General features: G+C 37.7%; 1 protein-coding gene across 1 annotated transcript; it reads left to right on the top strand.

Moving 5' to 3' along the window:
- The first annotated feature begins 3,757 nt into the window (after positions 1-3,757).
- On the top strand, positions 3,758-22,134 carry LOC149966361 (uncharacterized). The gene is made up of 3 exons (XM_090167526.1): positions 3,758-3,920; positions 6,937-7,223; positions 20,408-22,134. Exons 1-3 carry the CDS (start codon positions 3,794-3,796, stop codon positions 21,737-21,739), a joined length of 1,746 nt encoding a protein of 581 aa, XP_090023652.1. The 5' UTR covers positions 3,758-3,793; the 3' UTR covers positions 21,740-22,134.
- The last annotated feature ends 495 nt before the right edge of the window (positions 22,135-22,629 follow it).

Genomic DNA, 22,629 nt, shown 5'->3' on the forward strand with positions numbered 1-22,629 from the left:
CCAGAAATATTGGTATTGTATCAAAATAAACTTGAAACTTACTAAAATCTCTTCTACTTTTCTGTTAATTATCAATTTAAATTCATTTAGAGAAAATTTCCAAATTCAAAAAAATTATAAATCTCGTCCGTTTTTGGGTTTTAATTTTTGTTATTATCGCCAGGGGATGGATCTGATCTTAAAACATATCTGATCTTAAAAAGGATCTATCTGATCTTAAAACTGATCTATCTGATCTTAAAACTGATCTATCTGATCTTAAAACGGATATGATCTTAAAACGGATCTATATGATCTTAAAACGGATCTATATGATCTTAAAACGGATATGATCTTAAAACGGATCTATATGATCTTAAAACGGATATGATCTTAAAACGGATATGATCTTAAAACGGATCTGATCTTAAAACGGATCTATCTGATCTTAAAACGGTTCTATCTGATCTTAAAACGGATCTATCTCATCTTAAAACGGATCTATCTGATCTTAAAACGGATCTATCTGATCTTAAAACTGATCTATCTGATCTTAAAACGGATATGATCTTAAAACGTATCTGATCTTAAAACGGATAAGGTCCTCGAAATACTTCAACATTTTAAACTTTCCTTAAAATAGGAACAGACTATATATCCAGTAAGTCCATTTCGATTGGGTCGTGAACGAAGATTTGCCAAGCTATATAGTGTCGCGGTATTGAATCGGAACAGAAAATGACTTTATCCGGTGTCACGCGATTTGGACGTAAAAACTCGAGTTACTCCCGCGGATTGAATGTCGTTTCTTCCGTGTGCTATCCTCGGCGAATCGAGTTACGGGCATTATATAAAAGGTGTACGGGTTTACGAAACCCCCTGAGCCCCCGCGCGCCGTCTGTATTCTCTTTTGTCCAACGTGCTTCGCTATTTCTTTGAGCAAACTCGTCTCGCGAAACGGTCAATATCGACTCTTCATTGTTCACTATCAGATAAATCGGGAATTCCTCTATCAGCGGAAATAAATGAACGAGATATTCGCTATACGACCATCGTTCCAGCCAGGCTTGCACTAGTCACGGCATGTGACTATAAAATAAATGCTCTGACTACTAAAATTCATCGAAATCTGGGGGCTCACTAGTCAATTTGACTATAGTTGAAAATTTACCTAAATATTCATAAATAATGGCGAATCATAAATTCATCATTTATCAATCGTATTTTATTTAAATAAGTTGTGATCGGCACATGGTTGCCAGGGATAACGAGGAAGACTCGGGGAATTTAATTACGTTAATTACGTTAATTTATTAACGTACTAGATTATAATAAAATAATAGGCGCTTAAAACATCTTCCCAGAAATTGCCAAGAAGTAATATTTCCGACAGCCAGGACTCATAAGTTACTATTTATATAGTGCTTGTTGAAATATTAGAAAGCTGGAAACTTTTCTCGAACATAACATCGGTTTTTTGCGAAGCCTTAATATGCCAAAAAAGTTACCTGGTTAAAAGGAAACACTTGTTGCATACCGTACTGCAAAAGTAATACGTTTAGTTCTAAAGGAATTAGTATTCATCTTTTTCCAAAAGATAATTTTATACGAAATTAATTAACTCTGCCTCCATGAGAAGCCCTAAAATTGCCCGGTAATATAAAAATATTACATATAATTTTAATTATTTATACCATAAGAGGATGATAATAATAATAATATTATCTTCTTATACTTAGTTTTAGTAACATTATATATTTTACCTTAAAATATATGATCGAAGATTAACATTAGTTTGTTCCTTATACACGTGAGCCGACGCGTTTCTTATCTGACGCAAAATTATCATGACGGCAAAAACGCGTCTCCAATTGGCTTAAATATGACTTTTTTGGCTAGCCATTCTAACCGTTTAACCGACCGACCGGAAATAGTTCCTTCCTAGATGAATTTGGAGAGGGGAGTAAAAACCGGGTATCTTTTATTGAAGCGTCCATTGCAAAATTTTGGTTGTGATAATGAGACAATGTTGCTAGGGATAATTTTAGTGTTGTAAGTTTTCCGCTCGGAAACCTTTCCGGAAAATGACCGAGGTCTTTTTTCCGGAAAATTTTCCGTATTTTTCCGAAGAAAATAAAAAAATCTTTCATTCCATGATTAGTTAAATTGTTTGCAAATTTAAATAAAGCGGAATTTTCGCCTCATTTTTTCGAATCTAAAAGTAAAACTAAACCTCTAGACTAGTTTAAACTGATTAACAATGTAATACTATTAATGTTTTGTAGTATATTTACTGATATTAGATATTTTATATCGATAAAAAGTTAAAAAAAAATTAAGAAGCTTTAAAAAGTAATTTATATTTAAATTTTTTATTTTTCCGATTTGGGGAAAATTTTCTGGAACATTTTCCGCATTTTATTTTTCCGGAAAATTAACAACACTAAAAATTTGGCTAAATATTTATAAATAATGGCGAATATGGCGTATCATAAATTAATCATTCATCAATCCCATTTTATTTTGAAAAAATTCGCAACAATCATGTAGAGCTTATACAAGTTCTGATTCAGAATCTCGATCTCGAATTAACGCGTCATTTGATGATATTATTAATGAAAATATTTTTAACTAGTCAAAGACTGCAAGTCGTGAAAAAATTGTGATCGGCCAAAGTCATGTAACTCAAGTGACAATAAACTGACTACTAAAAGAAATATCCTTATGTACTCCATTGAAATACATTATGTGATTTTAATCAATAATTCAAAAAACGTAACTTGATTTAAATCAGCCAACTCTGCTTTCAATGCCCATCTTTGATTGTAAATGAAAGCTTTAGATTTTGGTAGGCTATCTACACATTTAACATAATCGTTCGTAACAAAGCTTCTGTGTAACATATCCATAGAAAAAAAGACAATGAGATCTTGTTAAAATGTTGTTCTTACGTCACAAGACACAGATTTATTTGTATATTCTTCGCACGAGAAAAAGCGATATTCCTCTGGCGACTGTAGACTTGTAAAAGTAAGAGACTGACTGTGACGTCTAGAAGCAACGAACACAAGGAGAACGCAGCTAGCCTTTAAACACGCTAACGCAGTGTTGTGTACAAATTTCATTGGATGAGCCTTAACGTTTTACGGGCGGGCGGCGGGAAGACAATTTCCGAATTTTCCCCTTCCTACGGCAGCAGGCGCTAATGCGTCTAACCAATGAAAACTGTACGCGAGAAAATGCACGACTTTTGACGGGTTGCGTTCTCCTTGTGTGGGGTGTTGTGTTTGTTGCTCCTAGGTAAAAACCATGTATTTTCACTTCTTAAGTACTTGAAAACTATATTTACCCCTAATTTTAATGGAATTTATCGTATGTTTTCCTTAGTTGGCATACTTACATGTTACATATGCTATTTATCAGATTTATTGTAATAATAATAATATTTTTATTTTTGTTTGTTCGTTTCAGGGGGTCAATTTCGATTCCGTCCACATCACTGACCACTGCTGGATCGTAAAAATCCGTCCCACGTCAATGCGACATTTCGGGGGGTCCCTGACCTCTTGACCCCCCGAAAAATAATCGATTCTTTCGTTGGTTTTTGAAAGAAAAACAATTGCCGAAGATGTCGCTGCAAACGGTATCCAAATCTCAAATGGCGCAGAAGCTGCAGCAGAATTGGCAGCAGAGGACGAGAGGAGCGGATTCTTCCGGCATTCTGGGGGGCAACGGCGGCGACCCTCTGGTGGCGGGCACGCACAACGTGGACGACGGCTTGACCAGCCTCAACTGGCTGCAGAACTTGAACATCATGACGCGGATGGGCGCGTCCACCCCGCCCACGCCGCCGGCCAGCCCAGTCCCCCTTTGCTCATCCACTGGCTCACTTCCGGTCGCGGTCAAGTCTTCGCCGTCTAAGTTCATCTCCGATTCCACGGGTAAGACCTCCGATTGCGTCAAATATGTGCATTAGATTCGAATAGGTTAAACTATAAAGTCCAGGAGTACGTCAAGTTGATAAGATTTCTTGCAAGAAATTTAAGATTTCTTGTGATCAGTGCCGTATTTCCGCCAAGGATGGGCCCTCCAGTGACCATAATTACTGTATTCGAAGGCATAAATCTATAATATCAATCGTAATTTATGTTGGAGAAATTCCTAGGTAGAAGATTTTGTTTTAAAATTACCAAAAATTCTGCCTGGCAGTTTACGGACGCAGCCTTAAATCGCAATGTTGCAAAATTATCGCATATTTAGTCGACGATTGTTAAGAGCTTTTATTTAGTAATATAACCGTAGTCTTAGAGCTCAGACTTCTACGATGAATCAAGGAAATTCAGGCACAGCCTAGTTCCAGGGATAAGAGTAAATGCAGCGCGTGAAAAGGGGGCACAGACTCCTTATCTGCCTATAGGCCCAGGATCTCTAAGTCCGGTCCTGCTTGTGATCTCGCGAACTTGACGGTTTTTAAAACCGGAAGTAAGAGCGATTGACCTCAGAGATCTTACAAGATTAGTAAGATCGCTTTCGAAGTAGTTTTAAATAAGAATTAAAGATGGCGTCGAATGGCGGTGAATTATTTAACAGACCTTAAAGACGATGAACGGGAATAATTTGTAAATTTAAAGTTCCTGCCGAAGAATTTCAGCGAATTTTGAATTTTAAATATATCTTAAATGTTTTTCGAGGCTTTTATAATATGAAATCAACATTTCGGCGTACTATTTATGAAATAGCATTTAATGACAAGGCTTAATGATTTACTTTCACCATCCATGCTCTGACTGAGCCGCCATTTTGTTTGGAACTTCGCGATCTTTTCAACTTGACGCAAAACTCGCGAAATCTGATAATAAGAATTTTTCTTGCTAGACCGTTTCTTATAATAAGGAAAATATCTTCTCCACTTGACGTACCCCAGGGTGGCTGAAAAGATGGTAGTCACGTGACTTTGTGGAGAACTGCAGCGCCATCTATCCTAAGAAATACGAACTATTATTCATTTTATTTTGCTAATGGTTGTTTAAATTTTGATTGATTCGTCTAAATTATCTATTTATTATTATTATTATTATTATTTACAACATTTTGTAATAGAAAAGTGTAAGTTAATTAGCTGTCTGCAGTATCTGGAAGAAATAATTAATAAACAACCGTCGCACGGCCAACTATTTACACGAGTTACCGAATCGAAGTTGGCTGTGATATGGTAGTCACGTGATTTTGTTTTCCCATTTTAACAAGCTGGTTAAGACCAAATTTACTTTATAGTATCGCCTAATGAGTGCCCCATCAAAAATATCATTGTGCCCCTAGTAAAATATCAAATTAAGTAAACAAAATCCGTAAAAATAGCCTATTCACATATCATATTTAGTTAAGTCCAACTGTCCAAACTATATCATTAACTTTCGTGTACCTTGCTTCACTATATTAGTATAACTTCCACCATTTGAAGTTGAAAGTTTTAGCTGTAGCAGAAACAATAATATGGCACGTAATCAAGGACAAATATTGATTGGACTATATTAACTAAGGTTAATTTCCCGTTGTACTGTAGTATATATGCTATATTACGGTGGGGTCGTTAATTCGTTTTTACCGAAAATGTATCGCAACCCTGTTAATAAGTTGCTGGAAAACCGAGCTGCCACGGTTTATATATTTACAGAGGTTAGACTACTTGTACCTTCATACGTGCTAGCATTTTGAGCCTCTTAAGTTCTTCTGACAGGTAACCCTGTTTTCTGCTATGCTACTCTTACGCCCTCTAATGTATATAAACAGTACTAATTAATTTATTATAAATTTAAATTATAAATACACTAATGAGCTACCGTATTTATAATTTGATAATATGTATTTTAAAATTTATTAATTATCTACGATACATTTAAATTTAAAATATAGGTGGCGCTCCATTTTTAAATATAATTTTTTTTTAACAATAGTTGATTATAGTTCAGACACTTTACACAAGCCGGCGCTGTAGGAGCTAAGTAGAATTGTTCAAATTCTCTAAACGCGGGAGTAGCTCAAAAGCGTCCATCTCTGAGCCGAAGTAGTCTAACCTGTGTAAATATATATAAACCGTGGAGCTGCCATACATTTTCGTTACCATGGTATCTATGGAGCGTTTTTTTTCGGAGTTCCGACAGGAAGTGGGCAAACACAGTGATTTCGGATTTGTGTTTGCTAAGAGATATTTCAACTTGGGAATGCAGTGATTTGAAACCCCACGTATTTTGTGTTGAAAGTGGAGGAACTTACGTTACGAAGTATGACAGGGTGATATTGGGTATTGCTATTCCTATTTTTTCAATGTGTTCCTATAACTTCTTATAATTACACTATTTTCCTATTTTTTTCTATATTTGTGGAATTTTTCTGGTTGATCAAAATTTAATAAATAAGAAAATAATTTTAAAAAGCTTATTATTAAACGAATTTCCTTTCAAAAACCTAGGAGCAACAAACAGGAGAACGCAGCTAGCGTTTAAACACGCTATCGCAGTGTTGTGTACAAATTTCATTGCACGAGCCTTTACGCTGAACGTTTTACGGAAAGGGGGAAGACAATTTCCGAATTTTCCCCTTCTGACGGCAGCAGGAGCTAAAGCCTCTAACCAATGGAAAATGTACGCGAGAAAATGCACGACTCTTGACGGGTTGCGTTCTCCTTGTGTGGGCAGTGTTGTGTTTGTTGCTCCTAGTTAAAAGCCATGGATTTTCACTTCTTAAGCACTTGAATCCTGTATTTCCCCTAAATTTATTGGTATTTATAGTATGTTTTCCTTAGTTTTACTAAAAAAAATCCTTCCTATAAAACCCTATAAATCAACTACAAATTTTTCCTATAAGACTTTTGTAATTTTCTGTGGTCACCATCGTTACATTATTGAGATTACGTAATATAGAGTTTTGACCGTGATTGTATTAATTTCTGAAATGCAGGAAAAATAGGCTCAGATTCGTGGAACCACAGACAGTCTCCTCCGCAGATGGCGAGTGACCAGTTGACCTTGGGTGGTCTGCCGAAGGGCTCAATGAATGGAGGTCGCATTTTGCCCCTGGAAGAGGCGGACTACAAGAACGACGGCAGCGCCAAGCCGCCCTACTCCTACGCCACCCTGATCTGCATGGCCATGTACACCAACAAGAACAAGATGACGCTCAGCTCCATCTACAAGTGGATTCGAGAGAACTTCGTCTACTACCGCAACGCCGATCCCAGTTGGCAGGTCTGTATGCTCTCGATATTCACTTTCGTCGGGTTTAAGCGGCGATAGCTCCAGTGACGAGTATACTTAAGAACGACTTTTACCGACCATTTTTGACAAATCTTGAAGGTGGGGTGGCGGAGTGGTTAGCACTTTCGCCTCGCAGCAAGAGGAGCCGTGTTCGATCCAAATCTTGAAGGTGGGGTGGCGGAGTGGTTAGCACTTTCGCCTCGCAGCAAGAGGAGCCGTGTTCGATCCCAGCTGGTGGCACTGGGTTAAAACTCGGAACAACTCCTTCCGCGTTGAGTTTGGAAGTTCTCTCCCCACTGGTTTAAGGGGCTTTACCCCGATCTCTTCGGTTTCCCCTTCCATAAAAACTTGTAGAAGTGAACGGTAATAGTGAGTGTAGGGGGCTGTTGGCTCGATCGTGTTGCATGCAGGGCTTGCCACCACCCTCCTACGCATTGTAACCCGGCCACCTGAATTAAAGGCTTCAAAAGTCGCTTGATGACTTAGGCCTAAGGTGGTGCCTTGGGTATTAGCCTAGCTGATTATTAAATTCTTTATTTTATCAGAAATAGGCGCAACAACGACTGCGCATGCGCGAAGATGTCATAAAAGCTAATAACTAAGCTAATAATCAGCTAGGCTAATACCCAACCTTAGGCCTAAGTGATCGAGCGACGTTTAATGCCATTAATTCAGGTGACCGTGTTACAATGCGTAGGAGGGTGGTGGCAAAGCCCTTCGTGCCACGCGAGCCAACAGCTCCCTACACTTACTATTACTGTTAAACTCGACCAGTTTTTTTGGAAAACCGAATAACTCTTTTAACCGGTTTAAGTGGATGGTACTCTTCCTTGTACTGTGGCGAGAGTCGTATATTTACACGCAGCTGTTCACTTAATTTTCCATATATTGAGTGAACAGTTGTAACTCCTGGACGTCGCTAGCCTGGAAAGCAATTATAGCCTTGATTTTAGGTAAGGAGTCGTGCTGTTAATAGATTTGTACGCCACATCATTACGGGGTTAAACCAGCAGGATAATGGTCTCGTATATATTACAGTTTTCCTAACTGGGGTTGAAGTTACTATTCACATAATTGGAATCATATCAGGTGCCAATTTTTTTTTGACAGTCAAGGTTCTACACGTTAAAATTGTTTCCCTCGCCAATTCTCCATGGGTTTTAGGTCCAGTTTTGGTAGGCATGTTGCTTGTAGATATGGATCTGATTATGAATTATGACGGATAATGTGGAAAAATAGCTGAACAGCCTATAGTATATGGTGGAGTAACTTAGTGGTTATCACTTTTTCCTTGCACTGGGTTAAAACTAATCTTTCGCGTTGAGTTTGTTAGTTTAAGAAGCTTTACCCCGATCTCTTCGGTTTCCCCTTCCATAAAAACTTTTTGAGGTTAACGGTAATAGTTAGTGTAGGGAGCTGTTGGCTGGCGTGGCACGAAAAATTTGCCACCACCCTCCAATACGCATTGTAATACGACCACCTAAATTAATTGCAATATAAGTCGCTTGATGACTTGGGCCTAAGGTGGTGCCTTGGGTATTAGCCTATAGCGGATTATTAAGATGAAGAAACTATTTGAACGGTCACAGCCCTATGAGTATGACGTAATTTCTACAGACACTCCAGGATTAGATATCATTAGATTTCAGCTCTCTTTCATTCGGTATAAAGGCGACGGGTGATTGGACAGAAATTCTTCGAAGTCGGTAGGATGATGACGTAAGGACGCTGATGTCGAAGCGGCGAATTATCATTTAAATCGAGCTGCACGAGACACGCTTTCGTCGATCGATAAATTGTACTCTTTAATAGTCCTTCTGAATAAGCCTTGAACCTCTATTTCGAAATGTTCCAACTGTAATGGCCTTAATAACAAATTCAGACTTTGTGTACGGGTAATATATATATATTACCGGGTTTCGATCAAGATGGCGGCCACGGGTCAAATACTGCCCACGAAGGCGGCAATAGCTTTCTCATCATCGAGAACTATACGTATTAAAATGTAGGATATATAAGCTATAATCATCTTTCGAGAGAGAGAACAGCGCTTTTTCGCGCGGGCCCATCACGGCCCGAAATTCTCCAGCACACGCGACGGTGGGCGTGGTCTACGGCGATGCGCGCGCCACCGGTGGCGGGGACCGGAGCGCAGTCGAATCCTCCACGTAGGTCCACGTAGTCGCGAACCCGATCGAAATATAGCTTTTCTCCCCCCCCCCCCCCCGTTGTCCGATGTATTTCGATGGAGCCGGACCTTCCAAGTTTGTCCACCGACGCGACTGACCATCAACTGCCCGCCACTTTTGTTTCCAAAATCGATTTTTTTTTTTTTACCTGCGTGGGTTTTGCTACGTTTCTTGTTCAAGATGGAAACTGCGGTACGTTTTAGTACTTTAGTACTAAATCCTATGAGTGGAATCGTGTAATGATGTTCGCAGATTGATTAATAAAACTTATTTATATTTACATATTATTTGTATTAAAATATTATTTATATTTACATATTATTTATACTGGAATATAATTTATATTTACATATTATTTATATTGGCATATTATTTGTATTAAAATATTATTTATTATTACATATTATTTATACTGGAATATTATTTATATTTACATATTATTTATTTAACATATTAATTATATTTACATATTATTTAAATTAAAATATTTATATAAACATATTATTTATATTAAAATATTTATATTAACATATTATTTATATTAAAATACTATTTATATTAACATACTATTTATATTAACATATTATTTATATTAAAATACTATTTATATTAACATACTATTTATATTAAAATATTATTTATATTAACCTATTATTTGTATTAACATATTATTTGTACTAAAATATTATTTGTATTAACATATTATTTAAATTAACATATTATTTAAATTAACATATTATTTAAATTTACATATTATTTACATTTACATATTATTTAAATTTACATATTATTTACATTTACATATTATTTATATTATCATATTATTTTTATTAATATTATTTGTATTTACATATTATTTATATTTACATATTATTTATATTTACATATTATTTATATTTACATATTATTTATATTTACATACAATAATTATATTAACATATTATTTGTATTTACATATTATTTATATTTACATACAATAATTATATTAACATATTATTTATATTTACATACAATAATTATAATACCATATTATTTATTTATCATTAATTTAACTATTTAAGTAGTTATCTATCTATGACCTAAATAATTTAGTTTTCAACTATATCTACTTTGTCTTAAAGTTAAGACTAAGAGGTGAAAACCCAAGTAGTACCCTATTTTCTTGATAAAAGAATTTGAAAATCTTTAAATCAACTTTAAAATCCTAAAATTCGTTGTAAATTAACTTCCAATCTTAATGGACGGAAAAAGTTGGTAGAATAATTATAAAAACAGCTTTTAAATTCGTAAATACGCCCTAGAAAATACATTAAAACTTAATGATTTAAATGTAGTCAACTCGCGCCTGTAGAAGTGTTCCACACGCGCTACACCGGTGTTCAGGGATAAGTTAATTTACAGGGGTTTTTGGCCTCGCCAAATTCTCACCGCCAAAAAGTGCAATGATCCAACTCGGTCGCGTTTTTATTCAGCTTTATTTCAATATATGAAAATTAGTCATCGATAATTTAACGTCGTATAACCTAAAAATAACTCGCGCGAGCTGTTACAAAGATTGCGTTTGAAACCTGAATTAAAAATAAAATTCTTTGATTGCGAAACCGCCTGTTATATGTTAAATATGAGGTGATGTAGTCGGCGTAATGCGAACGCGTCATAGCCCACCCCTCCCCCTGGTGAGCTGGAAAGGAAACGCGTTAAAACGTAGAATAAAGAGAAAACGCACCCTGGTGGCGGGATCTCGTGGCGTTAAGTACTTGCCTGCAATTATTCGACCCCCCCCCTGGCCCCCCTGGCCCCCTTGGCCCCTCTGGCCCATAACGCGCCTTTTCCAAGGCTAATTTGGAACACTAGAAGCTGAGGAAGCTAGCTCCCATAAAAAGAGTTCATTTATATTTCATCGGATGAATATCGTCCGCCAGGTAGCGCCGCCGTCGCGACTACCTCTCTCTCTTCGTATTCCCAGCCTCCCCCTTTTCCCGCTCTGGCCACCAGTCGGCGGGTCGAGCGCGCTCCCGGAAAAATACCTCGCTCGATCTGCCTCCCACTTTCCTCTTATGGGATTTTTATTTCTGGCAGTTTTTCCCCCTCCCCCTTTCCACTTACGCGCCCCCCTCCTCTCCGTCAGACGATTACCAGGTATGAAAAACAAGAAGGCGCGTTCGGTGTATCGGCCTTTTACGTAATTGAGACGGGGATTTACAGTCGGAAAAATTAACATTACAGGGGTTACGAAAGTCAGTAGCGTAGCTAGGGGGGCAGCCCGCACCGGGTGCCTTCCGTTTGGGAAAAAAAATAAAAACTTACACAAACTAGAGAAATTCGAAATATCTTTTTTACAAGTTTGGACTAGTAATTAGCACACCATGATATCCGCACCGGGTGCCACCTATGCTAGCTTTGCCACTGACGAAAGTGACGTTTACAAGAATTTTCTTCCCATGGAGCTTATGCAAAATCCACTCGCATCTTCAATCAGATAAAAATATCCCTTTGTTGCATTTCTCAGATGGCGCTACAGGCAGATTTTTTAGGGCATTTTAGTTCTTAAAATTATAAGATCATGGTAGTAGAGAACAATGTTACTGAGCATCGTTCTTAGTTACTTCTATGGGTTCTTGGTAGAATAAAGATTTCCTGGTTTTTGAGAGCCGGTACCTATAGGGAACTAACAGTCCGTAGCCTTGGCTGTAGCCGCCATGTTGGGTAGAATTTTTTTCAATAGGAAAAAGCTTGAATGACGTCGTGTGACGTAGATCTGTTAGCTCCCTATTCACGAATAGGGCACCAAAATTTTAACATTCGTAGTTGATCAGGCCCCAAAGGACGCCTAATACTCTAAGACATTTTTGACCATCGAATTTCAGTCAGACGTATATCTGAAACTAGGTCCTGGACCCCGTTAAAACAGCTATTTCGGTCAATAAAAAGTGACATTCCTGGGCCCTGGTAAAAGAGTAATTTTGGCCCCCCAATAGCGTCGAGCCTGGGCCCCGACAAAACAGTAATTTCGGCCCAAATAGCGTCGTGCCTGGGCTCCGGTAAAACAGTAATACCGGGCCTATAAAAATTACTGTCCCGGGCCCTGTTAAAACAGTTATTCCGGGCCCCCAAAAGACGTCGGACTTGATAAGAAGCCCTTAAACATTTCCACGTACGAAATAGCATCGTTTTTGCCGTACAGTAATACTATTGGCATAAGCCCGCCAATAATACTTTCTCCGTCATTGTACGGCTGTATTATATTTTATCCATAAATGAGGAGAGTCTATAGACCTTACTAATATTATAACTTGGAAAAAGTCTGACTGGCCGTTTCTCATTAACATGCGGACGGCGAAACCCCCCTCGCGATCGGGATCTCGCTACCCGTTCGGACATCGGGGACATCAACCCACGCCATCACCCCCCCCCCCCCCGTCTCTCTGGAGATCGTTTAAGTCCGAAAGTGGCTACTTGCCGGAGACACGGGCTACCTGGCATTGGCGCTGACGCCTGACCCGTACCCGTCCCTAGCCTTCCCGCTGAGGGTTGATCGTTTTTGGTCCCGCGTGGCTCGCAGTCCGTTTTGAATGGCTTTTAAAAACGCGATGCTTTGAGTGCTGTCTAATTACGCTGATGACGTACGCGCCGTCTTTAAAGGGTGCACTAGAGTGTTTCCAAGCTACGCCATATCGCTCCGTTACGCATTTCGAACGGCGTGTTTTTGGCTTTCGAGATTTCTAATCCCCTAAAAGATTTTACTCTAGCGCTATGTGAAAAATAATGGTTTTAAAATGGTCTAGTAAGGGTATGGAAAATATTGATATATCATTAGGAGTTTATATACGACACGTAGATGGTTTAAAAAGGGTTTTCTTATAATCAGCGACACACTTTTGGTTTTAAAAAAGACTCGAGGTTTTAAAACTGATTTTGAGTTTAAGAGCGTGAGTCTTAAAGCGGGTTAAGAATTTTACGACTGGTTTACCATATTTTTAGCACTAATTTATAGATTTTACCTCCAATTTATAGATTTTACCACTAGTTTATAGATTTTACCGCTAATTTATAGATTTTACCACTAGTTTATAGATTTTACCACTAATTTATAGATTTTACTACTAGTTTATAGATTTTAATAATAATAATAATACTAATCAGCTAATACCCAATGCACCACCTTAAGCCTAATTCATCAAGCGACCTTTTAAGCCATTAATTCATGTGGACGGGTTACAATTAATAGATTTTTAGCACTAATTTATAGATTTAGTACTAATTGATAGATTTTTAGCACTAATTTATAGATTTTTTAACACGGTTATGGAGATTTTGAAATTTTAGAGCGAGATTTTAAAACGGGTTTACAATTTCCCGATCGGTTTTCGATATTTTTAGCATTAAGTTCTAGATTTCGTAGCACTAATTTCGAGATTTTATTAGCACTGATTTGGGGATTTTCAGTTTTTAGAGCACGAATTTAAGACTGGTTAACAATTTTACGACTGGCTTGCGATGTTTTTAGCATCGATTTTTAGATGTTTAGCACCAATTTCTAAATGATTTTAGCACTTATTTTAAAATTTAGAGATTTTGAGATTTTATGGCACGAATTTAAAACGGATGAACAATTTCACGACCAGTTATTAGCACTTATATGAATATTTTGAGATTTTAGCGCAAAATTTTTAATCGGAATAAATCGTGCGACCCGTTTCAAATATATTTAACACTAATTACAAGATTTCTTTAGTACTAATTTGGAGATTTCAGGATTTTGAGATTTTAGAGCACGAATTTAAAACGGGTTAACAATTTCACGACCGGTTTTCGGTATTTTTAGCACTAATTTTTAGATTTCGAGATTTTGAGATTTTAAACAACGATTTACCATATATATATATATATATATATATATATATATATATATATATATATATATATATAGAAACGTTCTCCATATTAGGTGTGGTGAAACAGTGCTGCCAGGCAAAAAAAAACTTTATCGGTAAAAAAAATAGCAGTGTTGTCAGATTCAGATTATTTGGTTTGAAATTCACTTTCGTTTCCCCGCCAAAATGTGGAAGAAAGAAATTACTATTTTGCGGCCTAGTATCGACTACGAGTATGGTCATACTTAATTGTTATTACGTTACTTATGGCGTTAATAAATATCAGAAATATAGCTCTACGAGATGTAAATAGCATTTATACATAACTATAGAAGGTTACAAAGAATAAAAAGTAATATTTGAAATAATATTTGAAGCCTTGGTGTCTATTTTTAGAAGTCCGTAACCAAAAGGTAGTTTTTACGGTGTCACGATGGAGCAGCTATTTTTTCGCTCGGGAATTTTCCATTGATTTCTTCTAGAATATATACATATTTTTTTTTCGAACCGGAACGACATGGTAATAACAATTTCTTGTTTATCTTTTCCCGAACTCGCGATAACGCCGAAAAGCCCTCTTTCGTTTTCCATTTCGCTGTCAGATTACCTCTCACTTTTCCCGCTTTTAGCTCACATTTTCTATCGGGTAACTTGACAGCGAGCTGGAAAGTACTTCGGTAGCCTTGTTTACCGTTATCAAAGCTTTTTGAGATGGAAATGAATGTGTATTGTTAGCGGCCCGCTCCCCTGCGTGACTGGCTCTCCTGTCGAAACTATGGAGCTTTCTCTCTCTTTCCCTCTGCACGCGATGGTGCTGCCATCCGGCGTCTCCTGGACGAACTCTCCCAACTCCCCCCCCCCTTCTCGCCTCTGACGCGACAAGCCAATCGAGACTATAGAAGGACTCGCTGCTAACGCTCTTTTGATACGGTAGGCGTGACCCGAAAGGAGTGTATTGTATATCTAAATATCTGCTGAATGGCTTTTAGCTTCACTAGCGTCATCTATCTCAAGCTTTTGTTAAAGCAAGTGTCGCGTCGAAGTGAAGTAACTCTTTTTTCAACAGATGTCGCTAGCGTCGAAATCAAAACAAGATACTTAAGCTACATTTTGACCCAAAAGGCGGGACATAAAGAATACTAATCACTATGATTGGTTCGTTTATAACTTTAACAATAACTTAAATTTTTGTAATTTTCAGCATTATATTTTAAAGGGGTTTTTCCCTGAGTTCTGCGGTTTCCCCTTCGCATAAAAACTTAAGAATAAAGAAAATAAAGAAAAGTTTGAATTCCAGGATTAGTCTAATATACTGTTTGCAAATTTAAATAAATCGGCATTTTCGCCTAATTTTTTCGAATCTAAAACCCGGCATTTTTAAAAATGGCATTTGAAAGTTGGTTGATGACTTGGGCCTAAGGTGGTGCCTTGGGTATTAGCCTAGCTGATTTTTTTTTCTATTATTATATGGGATACATAATTTAGGTTAAAGTATTAGTTAAAATTGATATTGATTCGTTCTATCCTTACGCTAATAGTTAAAAGAGTTATAAAAACATTTACGAATTATTGCGTAAGTTAAAATATTTTCCTTTATTACATATTTAAAAACATTTAATGGAGGTCGACTAGTTTCGGCGGTATTAATGCCATTGTCAAGACCAATCATCGCTTTTCTTAATTTTAGCTTCCTTTGATATTAATAGATGGCACCACGCTCTCCACTAAAGTCGCTTTTTTTCGAAGAATTCGATAGATTCATGGCCATCTCTAATAACAAGGGCCTTTTCATAATATATGTGGCAGTGATAGAGCCGACAGGTGCTTTAAACCTGGTGGCCGAAATCTAGAGCGCCATCTATTGAACCAAAAAAGAAACATTACTTAAAAGTATTGTTATACTTATATATAATAAAACGATAAAAAATATGAATGAAATATAATTAATACACTATATATTAATTTTAAAAATAATAATAGTTATTAAGTATTGTTCTATTAATTAATTATTATAAATACGGTATATTTTATAATGTTAGTATATAGCGTATAACCAAAAGTGACATAATAGTTGATTTTATAAAATAATAAGTGGTCTTGCCCAATTTATTAAAATGTTGCTCTTACGTCACAAGACACAGCTTTATTGGTATATTTTGCGCACGAGCGATTTGCACGCGCGCTAAAAAACCCATATCCCTCGCGACTGTAGCGCGCGCTCGTAGGCTTGTCAAAGTAAGAGACTGTGACGTAAGAGCAACATTTAAACAAGAAGGCCACGTTAGTTTATAAAAAGAACTATTACAAAAAGTGTGTGAATGTTACGAGCGAAATACAAGTTGGGAGGGGAGAAAGGAAAGTATGCCTTGGGGAGGGAAGGAAGTTAAAATCCACAAATAACGCCTCCTAGTGATGCACGGCAGAATTAAGTAGCACTGATTAAAGCTACTGTATTTTTTGATTTTTCATCGTTCTGTGGAGACGCTATCGCCATCTACTTACGATATAATACCAGAGACTAAAAAAAGAGCCAGAAAGGGCGACAATAATAGTCTTTTATGTGGTCGATTTCGAGTCGAGCATTCATTAAACCTTTAGCATACGAAAGTACAGGGATTGTCACACTTTTGGTAATTATGTCACTTTTGGTATAATGTATTATAGCGTATATTAATTACATTTCAATCATATATTTTACTCATTTATAATTAATGTTATAAAAAGTACTCATTTTAGTTTGAGTATTATCGTTATACTTTCCAAAAGTATATTTAGAAGTAGTTAGAAATTTAGAAAAATTTTATTTTATGTAAGTTGACATTATTAATTCTTTGGATTTCGCTCAATAGATGGCGGCATCTGAGTCTTACAAAATAAAAAATACAAGCTCTCTCTTTCGTTAATCGATTTTCGCTTAAATTCTTCGTAAGAATTCCGTTCAACTATCAATAAGCGAGGTAGTCAGAAATCGACTGTGGCGACATCATGTTTGTTCAAAATGTATTTCCCGTATAAGTGCCTTATTTTTTTTTTTTTAAATAATTGTATAATTATTTTTTTTTTATTTCTTTCTTCGTGGGTCCCGCTGTACCGTGCTATTTTAAAGAAGGTTTTCATTTCTAAAATGCAAATTTTCGATGTAAACTAATTATCCTTTTCAGTTTACATAGAGCTACGTAGTGGCAAATTCAAGAAGCTCATAAACTGCTGGATTTTCGTCTGCTAAGCAGACGATTTTTCAATAAAGCGTCTGCTTAGCAGACGAAAATCCAGCAGTTTATGAGCTTCTTGCATTTGCCACTACGTGGCTCTATGTAAACTGAAAAGACTAATTATCCCACGCGAATCTCCTGAAATCTGAATATTATTGGATAATTTAGTTTTTCTTTCTTCGTGGGTCCCGCTGTACCGAACTATTTTAAAGAAGATTGTTATTGCTAAAATTCAAGTTTTCGATGTTAACTAATTATCCCACGCGAATATCCTGAACTAGGTTTTGAAATCTGAATATTAATAGATAATTTTGTTTTTTCTTCTTCGTGAGTGCTGCTTCACTGACCTATTTTAAAGAAGGTTCTAAAATGCAAATTTTCGATGTAAACTAATTATCCAACGCGAATCTCCTGAAATAGGGTTTGAAATCTGAATATTATTGGATAATTTGGTTTTTCTTTCTTCGTGGGTCCCGCTGTACCGAGCTACTTTGAAGAAAGTTGTTATTGCTAAAATGCAAATTTTCGATTATTTTTTCTTTTTATAGCGTAGTGGAGGGAAAAAGAAGAATTTCTGTCCCGCCCCTGAAATGATGTTGTCGAAACCCTTTTTCTTTTATTTTTTAAATTGGAAAAGCCGTCAACGGCGCCATCTGACGATTAGAAATAATAAATGGGTTTTCTTTTCTGTTGTGACGGCCATCCAGGCTGTATTTGTTTTTTATCAGACACGCGGAGCAAAAACTAGTTAAACCTCTTCACCTGAGAAACGTCATTGCAGGTTTTTTTGTGACTTCCTGTCATCATTCAGCCGTCGTTCGATCCATTCTTTCGAGCTGGACTCTCTGTATTGATAACTGTATTTCGAATTCATTGCGTAGATCAATGGAGTCGAATTTGTAACTAAATACGGGGTTGCCTCAGCTCAAAGAAATCGGGGGAAAGTCAGGGAAATTAAAAATGGACCTAAAATGGTCAAGGAATTTTAAGAATATGTAAAAAGTCAGGGAAAAGTCAAGGAATTTTAAGAATATGTAAAAACAGGGAAAAGTCAAGGAATGTTAAGAATATATAAAAAGTCAGGGAAAAGTCAAGGAATTTTAAGAATTAAAAAAAAAACGGAAAATTCAAGGAATTTTTAGAATTTTTAAAAAACAGGGAAACGTCAAGGACTATTAAGAATTTGTTAAAAACAGGGAAAAGTCCAGGAATTTTAAGAATATGTATAAAAGTCAGGGAAAAGTCAAGGAATTTTAAGCATCTGTAAAAAGTCAGGGAAAAGTCAAGCAAATTTAAGAATTTATAAAAAGTCGGAAAATTCCAAGATTTTTTAAAATTTATAAACGTGTATCTAATTTAACAAAAATTATGTGATAAATTCTTCGATTATTATTTTGTTTCTTAAACGTTCTGGTAGTTTTCAAACGTTGCAATAAAACGATTTCTAGCTATAACATAACCTAAATACTCAACTTCATATTCAAATATAAGTTGAAATAAATTAATTCAGTTCTGATAAAAGTAAAATATAAAGTTAAAAACTTCCTAATTTTGACCTTTAAAAAGTCAGGCAAAAATCTGTAAAAATTGTAAAATTGGGGACTTGAATGTGACAATATTGTCATTTTAATCGAGTTTTATCCGGAAAATATATCCCCTTGAAAATTGCCTGCTTGGGTACTTGGCAATTCAAATTTACATAACAACCATTGAATTGGGAATAATACTGCTACAATTACAATTACGATTTCGGTTGCCATGGTTACGCGGGACCTGTTCTGAGAAGACTGTACGAAATTTATCTTTATAATTAGGTGGTAGCGCCATCTATATTTTGTAAAGTTATACGGCTAAAAATAAATAATTATTAGCTAACTCACCGTAACTTGAGTTAAAAAGGATCGTGTTGACAGAATAAAATTATTTTTAAACAACTTCAAAGGTTTGTTTGTTACGATAAATCATACATTTCAATTTCGCGTCAGATTCGCGAAAAAATTCAATTGCAATATAGTTTCCACCACTAGAGACAGATGCCGCCATGGTAGAACGATAAAGTTGATAAAGTCTCCTTATTGAACGAAATTGGTCCCGCGCCAGCCAGATTTAGTTTATTTATTCCCATCTCAATGATAACAACGCATAAATATGACGTAAATTACTTCACTTCCAACGAAAAACGCGCCATCAATTTTATAGATGGGAAACGGAAGTTGTGAAGCGGATTTTGAGAATGCCCAGAATTCCTCGCGCGTTTTTAGCTTTGACAATCTTAGAGTTTAGATTTTTCCTCGCGATCACGAGATTTTGTTTCCATGGTAACATTTTTAATAGTGCAATAAATATAAGAATGAAATAATAATAATAATAATAATAATAAATAAGAATGAAATGACTCGGTACAGCGGGACCCACGAAGTAAGAAATACAAAATAAAATCATTGAATAATATTCTGCAAATTTCAAGCCCTATTTCCGTAGGTTCGCGCGTGATAATTACATCGAAAATTTACACTTTAGCAATAACAGCCTTCTTTAAAATGACTCGATACAGCGGGACCCACGAAGTAAGAAATACAATATAAAATCATCCAATAATATTCTGCAGATTTCAAGCCCAATTTCCGGAGATTAGCGCGGTATAATTACAATAACAGCCTTCTTTAAAACGGCTCGGTACTGTGGGACCCACGACGAAAGAAAAACACAATAAAATTATCCGTGTGAAACAAGGTCTCATTGAAATTTTTCCATAGGAATGTTATACAGAGGCATACTTATCAATGATTATGTTACATATATGATAAAAATAGCAATGAATAATTTTTCGTACTAACAATCGATTATTTTTCTATTCTTCTATTTTTCCATCCGATCTTTTCCCGTACCTGTCTCGACAGAATTCCATCCGCCACAACTTATCTTTGAATAAATGCTTCATCAAAGTACCTCGCAGCAAAGACGAACCGGGCAAAGGCGGCTTTTGGCGACTGGACCCGGAGTACGCCGAGTCGCTGGTCGACGGCGTCTTCAAGAAACGGCGCACCACCCAACGCGGCAGCTCCTCCTGCAACCACTCCGGCCAGGGCGGCACCATCACGGGCCCTCCCACCTCCAAGAAGTCCAAGAAGGACCGGGGCAAAGGTCAAATGCAAACCGGACTCGCCGCCGCCGTAGCCGCCGTCACGGCCAGGTCCAAAGCCATCGCCGCCGCCATCCACTCCGCCAAGACCATTAGCGAGGCCTGTCGCAACGACACCCTGGACACGACCAGCGTCAAGGTGGAGGTCGTCCGGGACACGCCGCCCAGCTCGGCCGCTTCGAGCTACGCGGAGACGCAAGAGGCCATCGCGTCCATCATGGAGCCGTCGCAGCCACCGGCGCGCCAAGAGGACTTCGTGTCCTGCTACGAGAGCGTCCCCCGGGTCATCGTGGAGCGGATCTTGCAGCTGGATCCGTTGGGGCCCTTGTCCTGTCAGACGGCCCACGACGACGACCTCGGCGAGACCTTCCGTAGCGATCTCTGTTGGAACACCATCCTGACCGACACCGATTTGGACTTGGAGTCTTTCGAAAAGTACCGTTCGGTCGACGACTCCAACAACTTCGGAAGCGGTCTGGTGGAAGTGGCGCCACCTGGTTCGACGACCAGGGACTCGAACGAGAGCGTCGTTTCCCTGGCCACCATGGTGGATTTCTTCCCGACGACGGAAGAGGTGGTCGACTGCGCCGACTTGACCAGCGATTTTGGATTGGCCAGTAACGTGTCCATCGACGTGGTGGGAGACTTGGTCGTGTCCGGCAACGAGGCGGCTGACCCCCACCCCGGCGCCGTGTCCGCGAGCCAGGCGGACTGGTGGGCCTGCTTTAACCAGCCTGGTATTAACGACTTTCTATGTCTTTCCCAATCTTTGCTCAACTTGCCTCCATTGACCACTGTCCCTCCTTGTCCAGTCACTCGCTACAGCCCGGCGGCGGCCTTGGAGGAGTCGGTCATCGCGGCCTCTTCCTCCCCCGCGCCGCCCAACGTCCCTTCTTTGACCTCGCTGACCGCGGCCGATACCGTCTTCAGCGGAGTCACCGCCAATCAGCTGCTGTTTCCCGATCCCTCCCTGGTGACGTCGGCGGGTGACGTCGACAATCAGCAACCGTGGGCCGAGTGCAAGGCCGCCCTCGAGGCGGCCGCGTTGGAACTCGAAAGTTTGACTGACTTACAACCGTCCACTTATTAATATATACTCGATTGTTAAAAGGGTCTTTAAACCCCGAAAAGATATACTATATTTAAAGGTCATTCCTCTCACCCCAGAAAAAATTAGCGATTTAAAAAAAACGGGGGGAACTTAACCGTTGATAAAGCTATTGTGGCGACATCTTACCGTTGACCTTTAAAAAATACCCCGGTGATAAATATCACGGCAAAGAACCGTCCATTTTTTTTGGTAATTTTCAGTGTATACAATGGTTTTCTCTTTGAGATTGTGAACTGGGATAATTTTACCGATAGAGCTCAACTCGTCTTTTCAACTTCTGATGGTGAAGACGAAAAAAACGCCGTCCGACTTGCCCAAGCTTCGCGGAATTCTTGCCATTCTCGAAATGTCATTCGTGCAATTTTTGGGGTTATTGTTTTATTTATTCAGTTTCTCAAACGTTTCCAAGTTGAAACACTCGTTATGTACCAAAAAAAATAGAATAATAATGTAGGGTATAGCGGAACTTAAAATGGTTAGCGATTTTTCTGTTGAGAGTAAAGCAGATGTAAAAATGTTTTACTTAATTGAAAATTTTGTCTCGCCAAAACTGATATTTCCCGTACACGACTCGCTTGTTTTTTTTTAAATTTCCTTTTTATCATATTAATGACGCATTAAGTTTTATCACAAGTATTATTATAACAATAAGTATGACCATTATCATTAGCATAAATTATAACTGAATTGATTTCAGAGTTTGTGCGCATTCATAGTTTCATTCGGCACAGAGCCCTCTAGTGTCTAAATATCAAACCGAAATATACTACAACTAACAAAGACGATAATATACCACTCAGTTCGGTTGTTAGTCCAAGTTGGAGCTGGGCTAGAGTATCAGTGTCAAAAGGTTCGGTTAAAAAATTACC

Source organism: Leiobunum rupestre, chromosome 1 (genome assembly GCF_980474605.1).
Source record: "Leiobunum rupestre chromosome 1, qqLeiRupe1.1.hap1, whole genome shotgun sequence".
Lineage (NCBI taxonomy): Eukaryota > Metazoa > Arthropoda > Arachnida > Opiliones > Sclerosomatidae > Leiobunum > Leiobunum rupestre.